This window comes from Trematomus bernacchii, unplaced genomic scaffold, assembly GCF_902827165.1.
Source record: "Trematomus bernacchii unplaced genomic scaffold, fTreBer1.1, whole genome shotgun sequence".
Classification (NCBI taxonomy): Eukaryota; Metazoa; Chordata; class Actinopteri; order Perciformes; family Nototheniidae; genus Trematomus; species Trematomus bernacchii.
Genome location: NW_022987469.1, coordinates 5126337 through 5150601, shown reverse-complemented (window position 1 = coordinate 5150601; position 24265 = coordinate 5126337). Strand labels below are relative to the sequence as shown.

Sequence of the window (24265 nt, the reverse complement as noted above, 5' to 3'; positions counted from 1 at the left end):
GAAACAGTGTCTGAGGGCATGTTCATTTAATAAACTATGAATGTTTTTATATCCATGTAACGGGAAGAAAGTCATCTAACTGATCTTTTTTTTTTTTTTTTTTTAAATAAAACCCACAATGCTAACGCTGAGCCTCTGAATTAGCAACGAGCGAAAAATGCTAACAGATTACTGCACCGAAATTCACTCACAAAACCTTATTATTTATCTTTTCTGCACATCCATGACATCGTTTCACATCGCGAGGTGACACAGAATCGAAGGGTACCCTCATTATCACTCTATTATACGAAATCGCGACGTTATAAACAAAAACAGACATCAAAACATGTGGCGCTAGGTAGCTAAAAATGCTAACATGGCTCACCTGTGTCTTTGTCTGGTCAAACGTGGTCTTCAATGGCATTAAAACGATTAAAACGATAAAAACGCTGCTGAAGTTAATCCATAGGTTAATCCAATGTGTCTGTGTCCCTTTGAAATGATTTCTGATAATCCATGAGCAATAAAACTGCTTTTCCGTTTCTAGATGTCAGAGCTAGAGTGTAGGTTGCTCTGATGCAAAACTACATGCGCGAAGCCCCCACCTTTTTGTTGTGCAATGTTAGTGAGAGGGGAGATTCCCCTTCGATTCTATTGGCTCTAACGGTCATAAAGAGATGTCAATCACCAAAATCGACCAATGGGTTCCAGAGAAACGGTAAAACTCCCATTTCCACCCAAATCACCTCAGAGGTGGAGTGTTTTTGGCTAAACCTACCTAAAATCGTCAAATGTCACTTGTTTAGCATCAATCTTGATACAGGGTACTTATTATATGTTGTACTTTGGATTCCTAAAGCTTTTAGTCTACCTTACCATCATCCAAGGGTAGTTTTCACTATAAGTAAAAAAGAATTTTTGGACGGACACTATCATTTACAGTTTTTTACTATGTAAAATCTGAATTATTTTTAAAATAAAAAACATCTATATTGTTCTGACTTTTCTACATCCAACTCACAGGTTTATCATTACTTTGAGAAAAAAGATTATTAATTTAACCCTTTTAGAAGGGAAGATATGGTCATTTGTTCTGGGAATGTCATTTTCGAGCCTGAGACCTGAAAAACAGGCTCAGGGCTTAACAGGTTAAGTATAGATGATACGAGCGGTCTGTAATGATCTCTGTCTTTAGATTCTTCTGTAGATTGACTAGATTTGTTTTGTCTCAGCAACACGCCTGCATGCTGAGCAAACACTGCTGCAGCCTCACATCCTCAGGACTGTAGAATCCTTTATCACACAGTGTGGACTGTGTGTTCTCTTATGCCCCTTTTCCACCAAATCGGTTCCGGTTCAAGATCCGTTCTTGTGCTTTTCTGTTGCTTAACTGTTTCTTCTCTGTAGCACCACTTGTGTTTCCACCGCTCAGAGCCCGATATACCGACCGCTGCAGTGCTGCTCGTCCACCGGAGTTTAGTTTCCCGTTAACTCAGGGCAGAGTTTAGTCTACCGTTAACTCACGGCAGAGTTTAGTCTACCGTTAACTCACGGCAGGGACGCTGAAAAGTATTCAGTCTGACTGTCACACAAGCAGCTGATAAATATCCCCCATCCCCATAAGTGAATATGTTTCAGTCTAAATTGATGCAGTTGGGCATCACAACGGTGTTATGAAAGTTTCTCTGGTATAAAATGGGTGATGTTAGCATATTAATCGAAGCTAATCTGACTTCTTGACTACTTGTTGCTATCCTATTGTGGCATAAGCCGTTTTCTACAGGCACATTTTACTGGCGTATTTTACGATGAAATAATCAGAGCTATCAAACTATAAATCCTACACATCCCCTGGACGTAGATTCTGAAAGTCGAATGTACACATTTTAATGGCCAAACTATCCTACAATTTATGATTTTCCACAAAAAATAAGTTGGGTGTCCGCCATGTCTTTTACTTTCACGCTGGGAAAGTTTGCGAACACTTGAGATGAGCACTGGCCATTAGAAATCAATAGGAAAAAATGATGTAGCCATGTCACGTTTTGAGAGGGTTTTTTGTGGACATAGTACGTTTTGCCCTGTGGACCAACGTAGCTATTTCACGTTCTTTTTGTGAGACTGGGCTGGTAGTGTCTATCTTTCTAAAACCAAAAGTTTGTCTTCTACAGGTGCACCATAGAGAGTATCCTGACCTTCTACAGGTGCACCATAGAGAGGATTCTGACCTTCTACAGGTGCACCATAGAGAGTATCCTGACTGGCTGCATCACGGCCTGGTACGGCAGTTGCACCGCCCGCAATCGTACGACTTTACAGAGGGTGGTGAAAACTGCACAGCACATCACCAGGACGGAGCTGCCATCCATGGAGGATCTCTACTCCCAGCGGCTCAGGAAGAAAGCCCTCAGGATTCAAAAAGACCTCCATCACCCCAGCCACAAACTGTTCTGTCTGCTGCCGTCTGGCAGGCGGTACCGCAGCATCAGGTCTAAAACCACCAGACTCAGGGACAGTTTCATCCCACAGGCCATAAGACTGTTACGGCCCGTCCACACAGCGGCGTGCGTTGAAAGCTTCACCATTCACTTTGAATGGGGTGACGTCACTTTTCTCCGAACTGCATTGTGAGAAGCGAAGCGGAGCTTTGCTGGCGTGGCTCGCTGCAAAAGTTGAGCAATGTTCAACTTTTGAAGCCTCGGCAGAAGCGTCAGCCAATCGAATCATATGCCAGTACAAGCTCTAGCCAATCAAACCGCTGCTTGTGTGTCAAGGGATGGAGATTCATGTGATTGGTTGTTGGTCGAGTTTCAGACACGCCCGCCGGCAAGCTTCAACGCACGCCGCTGTGTGGACGGGCCGTAAAACACCTGAACTTTTGAAACAACATCCATAACATTCATCTGGCTGCAACTTACAAATGATTTATCTAATATATCATATTCCAATCACTTGTATTTGAATCTGTATTTTTGAATATCGATCGTAAGTTGGCGTGAGGTTGAAGTCGTGCGACCCTGCTCGGCTGTAGTTTGTTTATAGCATAACGTTAGCATTTTGCTTCTGGCGATTAGATTTATGATTAGAAAATTATAAAAGTAGGGTAGACATGTGGAGATTATCCGGCTGAACAATATGTGCATTTATCAAACAGGTTTGTTTTCCACAGACCTTATTTCGAGCTATTTTCCAAAATCCTATGGATAAATCCAATTGCTTTTTTGTCGAGGGAACCCATGCGCAGTTTATCTCCGGGTCGGCCTACAAAAATACGTCATCCCTGCACCACTCTATAACAGCGAACGGATGGTCAAAGTAAGGGCCAGCTAAGAACCAGTTTGTGCTGCTTAGAGGCGGCTCCGCTGCGATGTAAACAGGAAGAACCAGAGCTTAATCAGTCTCTAGCTCGGAACCGGCTCTGGAACCGGTTTGGTGGAAAAGGGGCATTACAGTGCAGTCACGCAATGTAAATAAGACATGCAGTAACAGATTTAGAGGACATTTCAGATTCCACATCGTTTTGGTGTTCTCTTATATGAATGTGACGATCTGTCTTTGATGAAGACTTAAAGGGGACCTATCATGCAAAATGCACTTTTGTACGTCTTTTATACATGAATATGTTTCCCCGGTGTTCCAGGGAACTCACCAAGTGTCAGAAAACACAACCCTCTCTATTTTCCTCCATACCCAAATCTCTAAAAACGCGTCTGCAACGGATCTGATCAAAACTGATCCAGATTTGAACACGTTACTGACGTCAGGACGGTGGCACTACGGCTATTGGGCCAACTCTCCACCTATCAGGGGAATGTGGGGTTGGGCCACGGCCGGCCATTGCCGCTCGAAAGCGCTGGAGACGCTGTAGTACATATGCCAGGCCTGTAAGTGGCGCTGTAGTCTGCCACAAAAGCAGCGAAGAAGACTTCCCGCGCATGGTTGCCATGGTTGCCCTTCTGTTTATTCTCCGCTTTGGCTCTTTTTGCCTCCCCGAGGCAAGCGTTTGCTCCTGCTGCTGTAATTCAATGCAATCCCTCCCCGTCGAGGCAAGCACTATAATTCTCTCCGGTTAGTCCACCAGCAGATGACAAACACCCACCTCTCCGCCTCTTCCAAGGAACGAGGGGACCGTGTGGCAGAGTTTCAGTTTTTTCGCCGGTCAAGATGTCCGTTAAAGTTTAAATCTTCCGGACAAAATTAGAAAAGTGCCGGTCAAAGGTCTTCTTTGTTATTTATTGAGCCTTAAAACAAATGAATAACGACTCTATATAATAATTAGGGCTGTCAGTCGATTAAAATATTTAATCACGATTAATCGCATGATTGCCCATAGTTAATTGCGATTAATCGCAAATTAATCGCACATTTTTTATCTGTTCTAAATGTACCTTAGAGAGATATTTTTCAAGTTTTTAATACTCTTATCAACATATGAGTGGACAAATATGCTTTATATGTTTGTTTATTATCATTTGACCAATGACAAATATTCTCATGAATAGTAAACACAACAACCTCTGAACATTACAAATATTCGCCTCAATTCAACCTGGAACCTCTCTCATACAATAATACAGTGTGTGTGTGTGTGTGTGTGTGTGTGTGTGTGTGTGTGTGTGTGTGTGTGTGTGTGTGTGTGTGTGTGTGTGTGTGTGTGTGTGTGTGTGTGTGTGTGTGTGTGTGTGTGTGTGTGTGTGTGTGTGTGTGTGTGTGTGTGTGTGTGTGTGTGTGTGTGTGGAGACATTGTGATGGATCGTTGGAGCTATGTGCAGCTCAAGGCATATATGCTCGAACGGGAGCTGCCTGGACGCTGCAATCATGTTGCGCGCACTATCCGTGCTGAGTGTACAATGTCCCACTGTCTGGCTACCTGCATAAAGTCAAGTGCTCGGCGCAGTTGTCGGCGAAATGTCGCTCCTCTGTTTTCATTGAAACAGCTCCTTATATCCGTTAGCGCAGCTAGCTAGCACTAGATGCTAACAACAACAACAACAATACGTAAGGTGTGCCTCGCTCGCCCCACACATACACACACCCTCCCGGTCCACCCGATGGCCAGTCCGAGCCTGCCGGTGAGCGTGGAAGTGTGGTCTGCCACAAGCGGGCGGCAGGAGTGGGGCTGTCAGCATCAGCTTGTAGATGGTATTTTAAACTCGATGCGCTCTGAAACTACGGGGCGGGGCGGCCGAGGACAAAAAATACACATGCGGTTTTTTTGCGTTAACGCGTTATTAACGCGTTAACTTGACAGCCCTAATAATAATATAATAAAACACGAAGGACGGAGATCCCCCCCCCTCTTCTGACAGCCCAGCAGCTGATCAGAGCACGCTCCCCTCTCCTGCAGGGGGGGCGTGGTCAGCTGCAGCTCACAGAATCAGCCCCCTGCAAAAACAGGGCTGGAAAGAGCAAAATGGAGCGAAATGAGGCATGGCTAAAATGCAGGATCTGTTTGGTATTTTGAAAAAAAAACGATATTTATATACTTTATATAGGTATGGCCCTACAATATATTGTTCAAATATAGCATGATAGGTGTCCTTTAAGGTGTGTCTATTGAATGGTCCTTATTTATAATAAGGGAGGTAGCACAACAGCATAATAGTACAGCGTCATCCCATAATGATTCAGTGAATTAACACCTCCCTGAAACAAATTCAACACAAACTAAATATTATACATTTCATTAACGGAGGATTTTTGCAGGACTGTTGTAATGCTGAATTTGCTTTAACCTGTTAAGCACCAAGCCTGTTTTTCATTTTTCAGGCTCGAAAATGACATGCCCAAAACAAATGACTACAACTTAACTTCTAAAAGGGTTATATGAATAATTTCTTTTATCAAAGCAAGGTTACATTTGTGAGTTGGATGTAGAAGTGTCAGAATCAATATAGATGTTTTTTATTTTAAAGAAAATTCAGATTTTACATAGTAAAAAACTGTAAATTATAGTGTCCGTCCAAAAATTCTTTTTTACAGATGGGTTAGTAGACTAAAAGCTTTAGGAATCCAAAGTACAACATATAATAAGTACCCTGTATCAAGATTGATGCAAAACAAGTGACATTTGACCTTTTTAGAGAGGTTTAGCCAAAACCACCCCACGTCTGAGGTGATTTGGGTGAAAATGTTTTTTTTTCCATATCTCTGGCCCCCCTTGGTCGATTTGGATGGTTGACACCTCTTTCTGACCGTTAGAGCCAATAGAATCGAAAGGGGAGGCCCCCACACACACACGTTGTGAAGAGAAGAGGTGGAGGCTTCGCGCATGTAATTTTGCAGCAGAGTGGACCGATCTCTCGCTCTGACATTTGGAAACGAAAAAGCAGTTTTATTGCTTATGGATTATCAGAAATAATTTCAAAGAGGACACAGACACATTGGATTAACCTATGGATTAACTGCAGCATCGTTTTTTTATCGTTTTAATGCCATTGAAGACCAGTTTTGACCAAGGTAAGCCATGTTAGCGTTTCTAGCTACCTAGCTCCACATGTTCTGATGTACGCTTTCGTTTATAGCGTCGCAAATGTTTATCACTGAGTGTTGAGGTTTTTTACACAGATTCTGTGTCTCCAGGAGATGCTAATCGATGGGTTGGCTGTGCATCTAGGATAAGTAATAAGGGAGTTAGGAGTGAGTTTAGGTGCGAGATAGGTTACATTTTTTCGCTCGTGGCTAATTCAGAGGCTGAGTGTTAGCATTGTGTTTATCCGCCCGGTACCGGGGGGGCGGTGCGTAACAGGTTCAACTGGCAGCTTATCTGAAAACATATCAGAATGAAATAACAAGGTTCAAGGTTCAAGGTTCTTTATTGTCAATCTGACATAGCTACAGAGTAATTATGTAGTTGAAAATCTTATGTCACAGGCTTCTCCAACAATGCAACATAATAACATAATAACAATAAGAGCATGAGCAATACAAAAATAATAATAGTTAGAAAATGAAATAAAGTTATGATGTGGAATAGTGCAGTACGAGTCTATATACAAGTTATTGGAATGATATATATATATTAGGTATTAGATACATACTACTGAGTAGCAGATGAATGTTTGATGTTGTTTCAACAGTTCAATCTTTTAACAGTCTCACTGCCCGCGGGAAGAAACTGTCTCCGAATCTTCTTGTCCTTGCCAGGATGCTGCGGTAACGTCTGCCAGACGGCAACAGAAAGAACAGTTTGTGGCTGGGGTGATGGGGGTCTTTGATAATCCGTAGGGATTTCTTCCTGAGCCGCTGGGAGTAAAGGTCCTCCATGGATGGCAGCTCCGTCCTGGTGATGTGCTGTGCAGTTTTCACCACCCTCTGTAAAGCCTTACGATCGAGGTCGGTGCAGCTGCTGTACCAGGCCGTCATGCTGCCAGTGAGGATACTCTCTATCGTGCACCTGTAGAAGTTGCAGAGTATCCTGGAATCCATTTTGAACCTCCTCAACCAGCGGAGGAAGAAGAGCCGCTGTCGAGCTTTCTTGGTGATGGTGGTGGTGTGAAGAGACCATGTCAGGTCCTCAGTGATGTGGACCCCAAGGAACCTGAAGCTTTTGACTCTCTCCACCGTAGTCCCATTGATGGCGATGGGGGCGTGTCCCTCTCCCTGCTGCTTCCTGTAATCCACAATCAGCTCCTTTGTTTTGCTGATGTTGAGATGGAGGTTGTTATCCTGGCACCAAGATGTCAGGTTTTCGACCTCCTCTCTGTACGCCGTCTCGTCATCGTCTGTGATCTGGCCGATGACGGTCGTGTCATCAGCAAACTTCACGATGGTGTTGGAGCTGTGTGTGGCCACGCAGTCGTGGGTGAACAGGGAGTAGAGGAGAGGGCTGAGCACGCAGCCTTGAGGGGCACCGGTGTTTAGAATCAGGGTGGAGGATGTGATGTTTCCCACCCGCACTGCCTGGGGTCTGCCCGTCAGGAAGTACAGGATCCAGTCACAGAGGGCGCTGTTGAGCCCGAGATCTCTGAGCTTGATGGCCAGCTTGGAGGGCACAATGGTATTGAATGCTGAACTGTAGTCAATGAACAGCATTCTCACATATGTGTTCCTGTTCTTCGGGTCCAGGTGTGAGAGGGCAGTGTGGAGGGTGAGGGCTATGGCGTCGTCAGTGGACCTGTTTGCTCTGTAGGCAAACTGCAGGGGGTCCAGAGAGTCAGGGAGGGAGGAGGTGATGAATGATTTGACTAACCGCTCAAAGCACTTCATTATGGTGGAGGTGAGTGCTACTGGGCGGTAGTCGTTGGGGCAGGTGATGATTGTCTTTTTGGGGACAGGAACGATGGTGGAGTGTTTAAGACATGTGGGGACTACAGACTGCAGCAGGGACCTGTTGAAGATGTCTGTGAACACCTCTGCCAGCTGAACTGCACACACCCTGAGAACACGGCCAGGGATGCCATCAGGTCCAGGAGCCTTGTGTGGGTTAACCCTTTTAAAGGATTTACACACATCTGCCCTATTTAAAACAAAAGGGCAGTGTAGCTCCTGGTCCCTCTGCACCTCCACAGCCCGGCTGCTCTCAAAGCGTGCAAAAAAACTGTTCAGCTCATCTGGGAGAGATGCGCACGCAGACACTCCCGCAGCACCCCCCGCTGCTCCTTTGTAGTCAGTCATTGTCCTTAGTCCCGCCCACATATTCCTAGTGTTACAGCCTTTGAAGTCAGATTCCACCTTCTCTTTTACGGGCCGTCTCAACAGCAGCGTTAAAAAATCTTGAAACGCTTCTGCCCATTCACTTTGAATGGGGTGACGTCACTTTCCCTCACTTTTCGCCGAAATGCATTGTGGGCAGGCGAGCGGAGATTTTCAGGATTTTGAGGATTCAAAGTTGAACAATGTTCAACTTTTGAGGCTGAGGTGGAAGCGTCAGCCAATCAAATCCCGTGTACGCAAATCTGACAGTTCAAGCTCTAGCCAATCAAACGGCGTGTATGCTGGGAGAGAAATACCGCAGGTCATTTCCTCATATTCCAAAAAATGGAGGAGAAATTAGCGGTAGCGAATCAATCACCCGGTGCTTTATGACCAGACCTACCGGGATATAAACCGGAGGAGCCAGGCATGGAGGGAGGTGGCAGAGACAGTGGTAGGTTTTCGCCTGTTTTGGGGAGTTTATATCCAGTTTACTTCGGGCTTTTTTGCTTCGTATGTCGCGGGAGGGAGATTCATGTGATTGGTTGCTCGCAAAAAATCCTCAAGCTTCAGATACGCCCACCTCCAAGATTGTTTTAACGCTGCTGTGGAGACGGGCCGTTACTGTCTCTTTGCATTTTTAATTGCTCTCCGGAGATCATACCTAGACTTCCTGTACTCCTCCAAATCTCCCGCTGTGTGCGCGATAGTGCGCGCTTTCAGCTTGCAGCGCACATCGGAGTTTATCCATGGCTTTTGATTTGGGAATGTCCGTACAGAAACCTTCGGTACCACGTCATCGATGCATTTCCCAATGTAGCAGATGACAGTGTCCGTGTGTGTTGATGTTATTGTCCTCAAACACACTCCAATCCGTGGATGCAAAGCAATCCTGCAGTGCCTCATCTGACTCCTCGCTCCATCGTTGTACTGTTCTTGTAATCGGTCTGTCCCTTTTAAGTTTCTGCTTGTACGCAGGCAACAACAGTAGTGAGATATGGTCTGATTTGCCGAAGGGAGGGCGAGGGAGAGCCTTATATCCATTCTGGAAAGGGGAATAAACATGGTCCAGTATGTTTCCCCCACGCGTCGGGAAGCTGATGTGTTGGTAATATTTTGGCAAAACCTTCTTCATGTTGGCGGTGATGAAATCTCCGGCCACAACGAACGCCGCATCTGGCCGTGAAGTCTCGGTTTTATCAATAATCCCAAACAGCTGATCGAGTGCCGTGTTGTTGTCGGCGAGTGGCTGCGGCGGGATATACACTGCTGTTATCACAACAGATGTGAATTCCCTCGGCAGATGGAAGGCCCGACATGAGATCATGAGGTGCTCTAGATATGCGGAACAGTCCGATGAAATAATCTTCACATCTGAGCACCAGTTGTTGTTAGTCATTACACACACACCGCCTCCCTTACTTTTCCCCGAGTTTGCAGTCCGGTCCTGACGAAAAATAGAGAATCCATCAGGGACAATGGCGGAGTCCGGGATAGCGGGGTTGAGCCAAGTCTCAGTGAGAATTAACACGTTACAGTTCTTAATGTCCCGTTGAAAAGCAATCCGGCTTCTGAGTTCATCTAGCTTATTTTCAATGGATTGAACATTAGCTAGAAGAATACTCGGAAGAGGGGGTCGATTCTCTCGTTTTCTCAGTCTGACCAGCAACCCGGCCCGGCATCCGCGCTTTGTCCTCTTCTTGCGTCTCTCAGGTAGAACAGCAACAGGTAGCCATGGTGAATCTCCATTGTTTGTCGGAGGGTTATTATTGTCCACGAATAACATATAACAAATGTTATATGAGTAATGTTGAGTATGTCATCAGGAACTGCCTAAATATATCATATATATAATTGAACCCCAAAGCTAGGAGAGTCATTCTATTGCTGTGTTGGTGCTGAGTGTTACCTGGATGGCGATGGTCAGCGAGGTGGCGTTCAAGTGCTTCTCCAGCAGCTGAGCGACTCTCTGAGCCGTACTGAATAAGTCTGACACCTCATCTGGCTGGAGATCCACAAACCGCTCCACTGGTCTGAGAGGGCACACCAACACATCTGAGGAGGTTCTGTTAAAGAATTCTGCACTGAACACACGGTTGCACATGGTTATGAATACCAACGTTGGCTGATTTATTTGAAAGTCACAATAAAACACAATGGGGGGATTGTTTTCTGTTTCCTGCTGGATTCGGGACTCACAATCAATTTCTCACAACCTTTATCTTTACATTTGAATTTGCAGTTCAAGGATCTTTTGTGTAGAGATTTTACACTTGCACCACCCAGTAGCATAAAAACAATCCTTGTCTGACACAAACTCTGGGTAGATGCGCAAATAGAAGTTAGCGTGTACGTTTTATCACCAAATGTTATTAAAGGTTGTAAGAAATTAAAATCAATGTTGATATGGCGTAATTTAAATTAAATACAGGGTTTTAATTTAAAGCTGTTTTATTCTGAAAAACCGGAAGTTTACACTAACTTTTAACTTAAAACTTTTATTCTGAAAATTCTTCATTTTCGGTTAGCATTAGCATGTGGCTAACGTTTTGCAACCGTGAATTGAAGGTGAAATTACATGTGGTGTTGTACACTAAACACACTGTCTTTAACTCTCACTTATTGATGCTGAAATAACGTTTATTAGGGAATGTTTAAATAACCACAGAATGATATAATTTAGCAGCAGAAAACGGCAGGATTTGCATTGGACCCGCCCCCGTCGACGCCGGCCAATAGAAGAAGACTACAGTGGATAACCCGTGATGGACAGGAAGAATCGACCTCTTTCTTCACCTCGGCTGACCCAACGCACACGTGACAGGCAACAGCTGAATGGGGAGAGCGCCTCCACTTGCCAATTTCATTGTATATCAACGCATCATTTGTGTAATTAAATGCGGTTAACTTTTATAAGCTTCCATTGACTCTTTTCAGTTTATCCTGCTCTCAGGGCTAAGGAAATCCTAATAATTGGCAACACCACGAAGGGACTCTGAAACAGGAGAGAGCTGGAAGAGTAGGAAGGCTAGAAGCTAACTAGCATCACACCAGGCTGCAGAAAGAGGAGGATTTGGCTGGCGCTTGCATGGGGCCTAAATGAAAGGTGAGACGGTTACCTGTTTAATTCAAGAACGGAATAGTTAAATAACTTTCTAATTAGGTGCAAGCGTTGGTAGTGAGCTGTAGATTGATCTGTGGTGTGATACGGTGATTGCGAGTGGTGTGGTTTTGTTTATAGTGTTTCTATTTGTCTCTCTGTTTTATCTTCGGCGCCGCCCGATTACTGTGAATATTATATGGTGTTAAAGACCTTTAAAGGCACTAGATGTTATCTGGTTTACATTGGACTGGCTCCATATAGTGTTAAGACCTCTGGGAAATTAAATTGGACTGGGTCCATTGATGCCATTATGTGTTTGATGTGTTAAACCGGCGTAGTCTGGTTTAAGAAAGTATATTATGTGAAGTTTTTAAGCTGGAAAGATTGTGTACAAGATTGTTTTTAAGGTCAGCATCTATAGAATATAGAGTTAAGATAAATTAAGATTGTGTTGTTTTGTATTGAAGTCAGTTTTTCAAGCAGTGTGGGTTTCATTTGCACATGCTGTGTGTTCCCATTGTTCCCCTCCCCTTCCCCCAGGTCACATGAGGTTAATGCCATACTGCTAAGCTAGTTAGCTAGCCAGTTAGCATTACTAGATGGTGAAATAGTTTGAGTAAAGATACAACCGGTAACTACTGATTAAATACACAGTGATGGTGTAGGATGAACATTGAGAGTAGATTAAGTTGTTTTTCTTTTTCATGCTTTTCAAAGAAAGTTTGAACTTTGTTATTTGGAAAAATACACCGGAAGTAGGTTTATGAACCGGAAGTACTAGTTGATACATTTGAAAGGAGTTAAAAATAAAACAGCTCCCCTAGCGGACATAATAAGTATTACAGTTAATACATTCTTCACCACACACAGATAAAGATTACATGTGGTTTCTAATTTTAAAATAAGAATCCTTACACAATAGTGTTTCGACCTAGACTGTAGAGTACATAAACACATTGTTCTTTGAATCGAAGTATATATAACACATTTTATGACATTTGCATAATTTCATAACTTGAGAATACACTGTACACAGTTTATTTAGATGTTCACCATATTCCTATTTTCATATTTTAAAGTTAAAACTATACACTGTTGATTTTTAATTTTCATATTTCTGTTTTTAAATGTTCATATTTTTGATTTTCATATTTTTGATTTTAAAGTTAAATACATCACACATAGTATTGTTTCATCTTTGATTTAATGTATTGCAATTAATACATTCTAAAAACTAGAACATTTTCATTTTTAATTCATATTTTAAAGAAGCGTATTATTTATTTCAGAGACTCTAGAATACATTTAATACACTGCTGTTTGAATCTGATGTATTACATCTAAAGCGTTTTTGCATTATAAATTGCATTTGCATTTCTAACAGTTAATAGCAATGTTGGAGTTTTAGGAGGAGTATTGGAGTTGGATGGAGTCCCCACAGCTAGACGGAAGAAAGAATTGGAGTATGAGGTAAGAATCCTATCCAGTGAAGTCAACCAGCTGAGGAAAACAAACGCAACAAAGAAATGATTGAGTGGGCAGCAACAATGAGAGACTCCCAATTCTGGCAAGAGGGTTCGGAAGCGCTAGAAACACCCATATCATTCCAGCTGCAGCAGAAGAATGAAGGAGGAACTCATCAGAGGAATGGAAGAACTCAACAGACAAGAACATGAAGAAAGAAAAAGATGGGAAAAAGAACAAGAAGAGAAAAATTACCGAACTGGTTACACTCCTGAAACAACACATTCCGCAGAAGAAGAAGAAGGATCTCAAGAACAAGAAACAAGAACAGTATCTATAGCTGGAAGACTCAAGGACCGCACAAGACACATGTTACCATTGATAGCAGCTGGAAAAGGAGGATCGACATATCAACCATGGGCACACAGGGACATGGAAACACTAGTGGCAAAGCTACTCCCACTCTCCAGGGGTGGTCAGAAGTGGGTGTGTGACCTGGAGAAGTACACTGCCCAAGACCCTCTGTGCTTGGGAGATTTGAGGGCACTGCTTGGACGGATAGAAGGAGGACCAGAGGCAAGAGAGATAGATCACAGGGCCTATTGTAGTAACGAACCAGATGACACTCCACTCAACGATATTAGGTCGAAATATTGGACGGCCATTCGTCTCACCTACCCGACAAAACGCAGTTTCACTGCCCTCTCCAGTGTGAAGAAAGAAACGGGGGAAGAAATGCATGCCTTCTTGAAAAGATGTGAAGAAGTATGGATGGACGACAGAGGAGAACGCCATGATGTTTCTCCAGATGTTACAATGTTGTGGAGGCATGCAGTCACCAAAGCCCTCCCAACATCTGTACAGGATCACTTGGAAGACGTTGTGGGACTAGATACCAAATCCACGGAAGAATGGAGGGAGTATCTTATACACTTCGATTTAAAGCGCAAAAAAACTAAATTGGAGAGTGACGAAGAAGATAAAACATTAACCAAAAGACTTTTGAAGATAAAAGTAGCTGAGAAAGATACCGAAGCTAATAAAAACAAGAAATCGACAAAGCAGATGGCAGCTAAGATAGAGATGGCCATACTAGCAGAGAACGCAGGGCGGACACCTCCAACAGTTAAAACTCAGAAAGAACCAGAAAATCAAATGCAGAACCAACAAAGAGGAAGAGGAGGAGGAAGTTTCAGAGGAAGAGGTTTCCAGAATGGTGGATGCTACACATGTGGTCAGACATCACATTGGTCCAAAGAATGTCCACAAAACCAAGTTCAGCAGCCACAAGCACCACAGTATTTTCCCACACAATTCCAGCAACAGCAAACAACTATGTATCCTCCTACCCAATTACAGCCGCAAGCACAGGTATACCCTCCCATACAGCATCAACAAAAGGGACAATGGAGAGGAAAGCAACGATCAAGAGGAAGAAGGGATGATGGCTGCTTCATATGTGGAGATTTTAGACATTTGGCCAGAGATTGCCCCACTCAACAATATCCACCACAATTTAGCACCTCACAATACATAGGAGAACCAGTGTTAGATATTAGAAAAATTGAGGCGGAAGCATATGCCAGGCCCATGATGAATATTTCAGTTGGACCAGGGGATTGGGTAAAAGTAAAAATCCACAAGATGAAGTCGTTGCAACCTGTATGGAGAGGACCATGGGAAGTTGTAGAACACACTGCACATGCACTCCGGATCAAAGTTAAAAAAGGAACATGTTGGCACCTTCTTACACATTGTGTAGCCTACCGCCACATTTCCAGAAATGGCACGGCAGTTAGAACTGATTTGACAAAAGCTGGAACAAAACAATAAGTAATTGAACATTTTTAGGAACAGCACCACCAGGATATGAGCAAACTCAAAAATCCGTAGAGTGTAAATACATAGAGAAACTATATCTACTAGAACCAGCAGAGATTCATAAATTACACCAGAGACACAGTAAAAAGATTACACGAACAGTTATAAAAAAACAGACCGATAGAATGGCGCTAGACATTAGTTGAAAAAGGGGGTGTATGCAAAAAACTGAAGAGGATAAGATTGTTTAAATAAAGAGTAATATTTTTATATTTTCAGATAGTTTAATCCTCCTTATATTTTGTGAAAGAACAAGTGCCTTTACACCAGATAGAGTATGAAGAGGATTTATGATGTGAAAGGAGGGAGTTAGACGTTTTCTATACCAAGCTAATTGCTGCTATTTTGCGAAGTGACATTAAAGGTTTAAGCTAGAAGTTATGCACAATGAAAAACTTCATATTTATGATGAATATGTATTGTTCCTACTATTTGTATTTTCTACATTTTATGAGTTATGTCAGGGATGCAAACTTGTCACCTGCTAAGCTAACGTTAGCTTTAGCCTTAGTTTTCAAATAGCTTTTTTCATAGGCTATAAACAGAGGTGGTATAAGTATATATCTTGTACTTGAGTAAAAATAGAAGCACTCAGATCTTGTACTAGAGTGAAAGTAGAAGTACTCAGATCTTGTACTAGAGTAAAAGTAGAAGTACTCAGATCTTGTACTTGAGTAAAAGTAGAAGCACTCAGATCTTGTACTAGAGTAAAAGTAGAAGCACTCAGATCTTGTACTTGAGTAAAAGTAGAAGCACTCAGATCTTGTACTTGAGTAAAAGTAGAAGCACTCAGATCTTGTACTAGAGTAAAAGTAGAAGCACTCAGATCTTGTACTAGAGTAAAAGTAGAAGTACTCAGATCTTGTACTTGAGTAAAAGTAGATTGTGCAGATTGGTCCATTTCAGAATATGATATGTTTTATAATGATTGATCATGAAAGTGTTCTCAAAGCTGGTAAAGGTGCAGCTAGTTTGAATGACTTTGTATACTGCAGGGTAGCTTGTGGATTTACTCCAGGTGGAACTAAAGTCTGATTTAACAAAAAAGTACACCATTTACCTCTGAACTGTAGAGGAGAAGAAGAACAAAGTAGCAAAACATTGAAATACTTAAATAAAGTACAAGTATCTCAAAATTGTACCCAAGTATAGTACTTGAGTTTATGAACTTAGTTACTTTACACCACTGGCTATGAAGATAGAAAGACTAAGCCTTGCACAGAGGCATGAAAATACATTTTCAAAATGCTCAACAGTGCTGCCAAAATTATAAACTGACTGCTACACAATTAAAAGAAATGCTTTTATATATTTCTATTAGATGTGACTCTTTGGCGTTTCTGTTATTATTAACACTGCTGCTTTAGTTGTTCTGACTGCTAAAATCCTCTGTTATTCCTCATTTTAAAGCTGATATTCCGTGGGGTCGGGGGGCTCGGATCCTTGTCACCTTTTTCATACCTGATGAGTTTGCATCCCTGTTATGTACCATGCAATGTTCAGATGAGGAACTCATTGATTTCAGTATTATTTACATACCTTAAGGTATGTAAGGAGGGATTTTAAGAAATTAAAATCAATGTTGATATGGCGTAATTTAAATTAAATACAGGGTTTTAATTTAAAGCTGTTTTATTCTGAAAAACCGGAAGTTTACACTAACTTTTAACTTAAAGCTTTTATTCTGAAAATTATTCATTTCCGGTTAGCATTAGCATGTGAAATGCATTAGCATGTGAAATTACATGTGGTGTTGTACACTAAACACACTGTCTTTAACTCTCACTTATTGACGCTGAAATAACGTTTATTAGGGAATGTTTAAATAACCATAGACATCAGAATGGTGTAATTTAGCAGCAGAAAACGGCAGGATTTGCATTGGACTCGCCCCCATCGACGCCGGCCAATAGAAGAAGACTACAGTGGATAACCCGTGATGGACAGGAAGAATCAACCTCTTTCTTCACCTCGGCTGACCCAACGCACATGCGACAGGCAACAGTTGAATGGGGAGAGCGCCTCCACTCGCCAATTTCATTGTGTATCACCGCATCATTTGTGTAATTAAATGCTGTTAACTTTTATAAGCTTCCCTTGACTCTTTTCAGTTTATCCTACTCTCAGGGCTAAATAAATCCTAATAAGGTTTCTTATCTTTTCTAATAATCTTTCCCTCTTCCAAATATTTAGTGTCACACATATTTCAGTATCTTCCTTACCTTTGGTCGTGACAACGTTAACACATCACAATCTTTATAATCTTGGTGTTGTGATGATGCTAGAGGAAAAGTGGAAATATTGCCACAGTCTTTATAATTCATCCTCTATATAGATAATAATATGTATATATTGATTATTTAAAATGTGTAAAAGGTTATATTTATATTTCGGCCCTCGAACACAGTGTCAGACAACTTGAAAAAACAACAAAAATAATCAATTTCATTAAAGTCATAAAGGTCATAGGACATATTGGAAAGAAAGCTATCTTCCACACATCAGAGCGATTGCTCTGATGTGTAAAAAAAAAAGTAATCAGGCTCGTGACAGAAGTAAGACACAGCTTGATGGGCGAGGAAGGCCACTGCAGCTTCAGGAGCATGTTGCCTTCCGCCATGGGTCATCTGATCAATAACAGTGGCTTAAGGGAATAAAGTGAGAGCAGTTCTCTGGAAAGAACGGCCCAGTTAAAAGAGTGATAAAAGAACGTGGCCACTGCCCTGGCCAAGAATCAACACCAAGTAAAACAAGGAAAGAGAGAAACATACAAAGGTTAACATTCTTTTCAATTGGCGGCAACATGGAAAATGATGATGTAGAATATATAAACACCATCATGTTAAATGATGAGGAAGTAGCATTTGTAAACGTTTCAAATTTACTGCCAAAATATTTCTCTACTCATGTCAGTTTTTGGTTCCATTTTGCAGCTCTAATGCAGCTTTAACCACATTTGTATTTATTGTTATATCATATGTGTTATAGTATATATGTATTAACAATCAGGCCTTGCATCAACATATTAAGAGTTTAAGGCCATAAAGTCATTTCTGTCTTCATGATTCAACTTCTGTAAATGAAAATGTAGAAACTAATATTTTAATACTTTACTAATATAATAAAACAAGTGAGAGGCATGGGATATGTAGTTCAACATGCTGCCTTGGCGATGAGAGAAATAGCAAGAGAGACATTGGAGTTCATTCCCCTCATGAAACAGCATCCTGTTGCGAGAAGATGATTACATCGTAGCATGTCATGCCACAGTGGCCTCGTCTGGGAGCCATTCATCTCAAGAGCCTCAAACAGACACACAAATGATCAGTTTTCTCTTTTTACTCACTGCACACAGAACCACCTGACCTGATGTAACCCTTTCCTCCGTGACGCTGGGAGATGGCGCTTGCCCACATGAAATATGAGTCAGAGAGAAAAGGCTTGTTTACTTTGTGTTGTGCAATGAATATAGATTCAAGAAACGATTTTACCTGGCACCTGCATAACCCATAATGCAACTCAACTGCTTACAGTTTGGTCAGAGATTCCGATGTGTCATGCTAGTAGCAGCTAATGTAGCCTGGAGTCACGCGCCCATGGATGTATAATAAGAACTGGATATAGTGTTGGAGGCGGGGCCTCGTTCACTCCTATGAGAGCTGCTCATTGGCGCATGAGGACAAAATGGCCTGAGATTGTCGAGAGCAAAACGTCACAGATTAGTCAGGCCTTGCTGTCAGAGCAGAAGTACCCGTATGTGCGCTCATAGAGCATGCACAGTTGAGTTGCCCCTTAAGCCCCGCCCTCCGAGCTCCCGCTCTCGGCTCAGTAGAATTAATGGAGAGAGAAAATCAATCTGGATTTGGCTTTTAGTGCAGTAAGGACCTAATGATTCTAATAAAGGCTATAAAAATGTCCGTGCTGGGTAGTTTATTTAGTTAACAAAAAAATATCGGTACCACATTACAATAAGACTACCCTAATAAAGAATTAATAAAGGGTTTATAATTAGGTTACTAATTAGGTTGTAAATACTTTATTAATCATTAAGAACCATGTATAAACCAGTTCTAACATAGTTTTCATGGATCAACACAGGCTCACTATTTGGCAAGATGACTAAGCCTTATATTGGCTACCTAGCTTACTTCGTCTTCTTCATCAGCCAGCATCCTTGGTATCTGTTGTTCACTGAGTTGATTCCCCCACTTCCATTTTGATGTTTTTTGGCATCTCTTTATGACCATTTATTTATGAGTTACTAACATTTATAACTGCCAAAAGGGAGCCTTGTAAAGTGTAAAACACATACCCATTTTTGAATGAGTTACAACCATTTATAATTGGTACCAATTGTTATTGTAAAGTGTTAAACAAATCACCATTTGTAATTAGTTTAAAGGGGACCTATCATGCAAAATGCACTTTTGTACGTCTTTTATACATGAATATGTGTCCCCGGTGTTCCAGGGAACTCACCAAGTGTCAGAAAACACAACCCTCTCTATTTTCCTCCATACCCAAATCTCTAAAAAAGGGGCTGCAACGGATCTGATAAAAACTGATCCAGATTTGAACACTTCACTGACATCACAGAAGTGGCGCTACGGCTATTGGGCCAACTCTCCACCTATCAGGGGAATGTGGGGTTGGGCCACGGCCGGCCATTGCCGCTCGAAAGCGCTGGAGACGCTGTAGTACATATGCCAGGCCTGTAAGTGGCGCTGTAGTCTGCCACAAAAGCAGCGAAGAAGACTTCCCGCCCATAGTTACCATGGTTACCCTTCTGTTTATTCTCCGCTGTGGCTTTTTTTCTCCCTCCCCGAGGCAAGCGTTTGCTCCCGCTGCAATCCCTCCCCGTCGAGGCAAGCACTGTAATTCTCTCCGGTTAGTCCACCAGCAGATGACAAACACCCACCTCTCCGTCTCTTCCAAGGAACGAGGGGACCGTGCGGCAGAGTTTCAGTTTCAGTTTCTTTCGCCGGTCAAGATGTCCGTTAAAGTTGAAATCTTCCGGACAAAATTAGAAAAGTGCCGGTCAAAGGTCTTCTTTGTTATTTATTGAGCTTTAAAACAAATGAATAACGACTCTATATAATAAAACACGGAGGACGGAGATCTCTTTTTCTCCCCCTCTTCTGACAGCCCAGCAGCTGATCAGAGCACGTCTCCCCTCTCCTGCAGGGGGGCGTGGTCAGCAGAATCAGACCCGTAGACAGCAAACAGCACATAGAGCGAAATGAGGCATGGCTAAAATGCATGATCTGTTTGGTATTTTGAAAACAGAAACGTATAAATATACCTTATATAGGTATGGCCCTACAATATATCATTTAAATATAGCATGATAGGTCCACTTGAAGTTATATTAAAGGGGACCTATCATGCAAAATACACTTTTGTACGTCTTTTATACATGAATATGTGTCCCCGGTGTTCCAGGGAACTCATCAAGTGTCAGAAAACACAACCCTCTCTATTTCCTCCATACCCAAATCTCTAAAAAAGGGGCTGCAACGGATCTGATACAGACTGATCCAGATTTGAACACTTCTATGACGTCACAGAAGTGGCGCTACGGCTATTGGGCCAACTCTCCACCTATCAGGGGAATGTGGGGTTGGGCCACGGCCGGCCATTGCCGCTCGAAAGCGCTGGAGACGCTGTAGTACATATGCCAGGCCTGTAAGTGGCGCTGTAGTCTGCCACAAAAGCAGCGAAGAAGACTTCCCGCCCATAGTTACCATGGTTACCCTTCTGTTTATTCTCCGCTGTGGCTTTCTTTCTCCCTCCCCGAGGCAAGCGTTTGCTCCCGCTGCTTTAATTCAATGCAATCCCTCCTCGTCGAGGCAAGCACTGTAATTCTCTCCGGTTAGTCCACCAGCAGATGACAAACACCCACCTCTCCGCCTCTTCCAAGGAACGAGGGGACCGTGCGGCAGAGTTTCAGTTTCAGTTTCTTTCGCCGGTCAAGATGTCCGTTAAAGTTTAAATCTTCCGGACAAAATTAGAAAAGTGCCGGTCAAAGGTCTTCTTTGTTATTTATTGAGCTTTAAAACAAATGAATAACGACTCTATAGGCCTATAGGCCTTATATTATATATATATATTATTATAATAATATAATAAAACCATAGACTGTATATATAAATAAAACACAGAGGACGGAGATCTTTTTTTCTCCCCCTCTTGACTTGATCAGAGCACGGCTTCCCTCTCCTGCAGGGGGGCGTGGTCAGCTGCAGCTCACAAAATCAGCCCCGTAGACAGCAAACAGCACATAGAGCGAAATGAGGCATGGCTAAAATGCATGATCTGTTTGGTATTTTGAAAACAGAAACGTATAAATATACCTTATATAGGTATGGCCCTACAATATATAATTTAAATATAGCATGATAGGTGTCCTTTAAGCCTTAAAGTTATGCATAAATTAGGGCGTGGTCACATTGAGTGACAGGTCTGTCCAGTGACTGCTGCTGTTAGCATTCTGCTCTGCTAGCAGCTCCGTGAAGCTACGGAAGCTCTGCCTGCTCAGCTCATCCGGGGAACATTTAACTTGAACTCGGCCGTGTTTGTTGTGCTGGTGCCTTGTGGACTATTCTTCATGGTTATATCGTACTATTGTGACTCGCTCCGTGTTCTGGCTCCGCCAACTATTTTGTGTGTTATAGTCAGGGGTGCACATAACTGGTATGCAGGTACGCATGCGCGGCAACAATCTGAAATGCGTAACGTCACTTGTGTCACAACGCGCCTTTGCGTACCTGATAGGTCATCAAAACAAAAACACATATTTCGTCTATACGTGTTTCTTGTCAACACTCAGTGGAGTAAATTATTAGACATGTCCAAAAAAAACAAAGACATTAAGCAGCCACTTTGCCGTTTCGCTCCCTGCAAAAATCTTCGGACTTTCTATGACTGATTGAACTGGGTGCTGGCTGTGCCGCGCAGGACATAACCGACGGACCTGTGAAGCTTCACAGGAGAAAGAGGCTTAGATCACTGGACGACAGAGTTGGTCGCCGTGTGCACAGACGGGGCTGCTGTTAACGTCGGTGTGTACAACAGAATTGTACCAAAACTACATCAACTGGCTGCAGTGGGAGACTCCCCTGTGCACATTCTGTGCCCCGCGCACACACTGGAGAACTGCGCAAAATCAGCTGATCACAACGTTCACGCTCTGTGGTCAAGCTGCTGCAGTTTTATTTACAACAAAGTGGAGTAAAACACACAGCTGCCTGCAAACTTACTCAGGCTGTTAATGGAAGAGTTTGAAATCAGACAGGGTTAGGTGGATGAAGTGTTACTCAAGTAAAATTAGAAAAGTATTATCATCAACACCTAGTTAAAGTAGCGACAGTAAAAGTAGTCATTTTGCGGATTGGTCCATTTCATAATAATGTATATGATATGTTTTATAATTATTGATCATTAAAGTGTTTAAAAATTAGTTTGAATGACTTTGTATAGGCTACTGCAGGGTAGCTTGTGAATTTACTCCAGGTGGAACTAAAGTCTGATTTAAGACTTGATTATATTTCACATCATTCATCCAGATCTGTGAAGTAACTAAAATGTATTAACTACATGTAGTGGAGGAAAAGTACATGATTTACCTCTGAACTGTAGTGGAGTAGAAGTACAAAGTAGCATAAATTGTACCTAAGTACAGTACTTGAATAAATGTACTTTGTTACTTCCCTCCTCTGAAATCAGATATGACTACAAGTCATGTGATAATTTCTTAGTATTTGATCCTTCAACTTGGCCTCAGGAAATGCAAGGACTTCACAGTTTTGGCAACAAGTTTTGGAGAAAGCAAATCGGAGGCTTAAAAAGAGACAGGGAGGTGCATCTTCATCATCTAGCATGCAAGAAGTGTAAATAGAGGACAGTGAAGGAGACACTGAGGAGGACAGTGAGGAAGACTGCACTTATTAAAACCACGCTTCATGTGGGGTGAGTACCAAACGCTGTCTCCTGGTACTCATCTGAGTAACTCACTAAAAAAGTTATGTGCACCCCTGGTTATAGTGACTCCTTCTGGTGACTTCCCGTACTGCATGAAGCAGTTCTTTTTAGTTCCCATGTGACAGGAAGTTAGCCTGAGACATTTCAGAATAGCATGTGTGCTCCAGCTAAGGCGATGTCTGTTTATCCTGTGCCATCCATCGTTCATAGCCCTTGAGAAGGCATTTCCTGTAAGTTTTTATGTTTCTACATTATATATCTTTACCTTGAGTGCATTATTGTGATCATTGATCCCAGCTGACATTCTGTAGTTGCTGTATATGCAATATAGCCTAAACATTGCATCTGTACTTACTAATTTCATGCCGTCTTGGATATCTATCTACGTATATGTAATTATTATGTCATGTAGTTGATCTTTACAATTGCTCTTGTTTCTGTATTCTTTCAGTGCAACCATTTTTACTGTAATATGTGTGCATTTTGTTAACTAAGATGATGTTATGATACATTTTTTGTTAGTATGCACGTGGACGCTTCGGACATACCTGGAGAAGTAAGAAATGGGTCTTCGGAATGATGGGAGGCAGAGAGAAAAGGCGGAGACTAGTGTTGAAACTAGTGGAGAAAAGATCAAGATGCCACCTTGTCCCTCTGATTAAACGGCATGTTAAGTCAGGAAGTAGCATTATAAGTGATGAGTGGAGGGCATACAGGAGAGTGCTGAGTAACATAGGGTACAACCACTACACCATAAACCACAGCAGATGGTTTTTGAACCCCCAGACTGTCAGTCATATCCAACATAATTAAAGAGCTTGGTCGACCGTCAAAGGACATGTCCGTAGACTGAGAGGAAACCGTACAGAGTTTGTTGAAGGAACATCTCAAGGTTCTTGAATGGTCATCTTGGCTTGGCTCTGCTCACCCTGATGGACTGCTTGGACGCTTGTTCAAGGATATACACAAAGCCTTTCCAGTCTGAGTACCATTATGTCTTACCAAGTCTTTCATTTATGTCTGAGAAAAGCTTTTATGTTTAAATATGTGTATCAGTCATACTAAATAGTCATTATTTTGAGTCCTGATTTTCTTCATGTGTGAATAAAATGTTTTGCTTGGCTCTTTTGCATCTTACTTTGCATTTCATGTGAAAAATGTGTATTAGGTCAGTGTGAATGTTATAACTCATTCATAAATGGACATGTGTATTAAACTTAA

At 42.2% G+C, this 24265-nt stretch overlaps 1 protein-coding gene across 1 annotated transcript in view; it reads right to left on the bottom strand.

Moving 5' to 3' along the window:
• Nucleotides 1-24265, bottom strand: part of LOC117493439 (bis(5'-adenosyl)-triphosphatase-like) — a 562060-nt gene that overhangs the window by 172099 nt on the left and 365696 nt on the right. The window contains exon 5 of the mRNA XM_034144011.1: nucleotides 10526-10671. Within this exon, the coding sequence (XP_033999902.1) occupies nucleotides 10526-10671 (146 nt within the window). The remainder of the gene's footprint in view (nucleotides 1-10525; nucleotides 10672-24265) is intronic.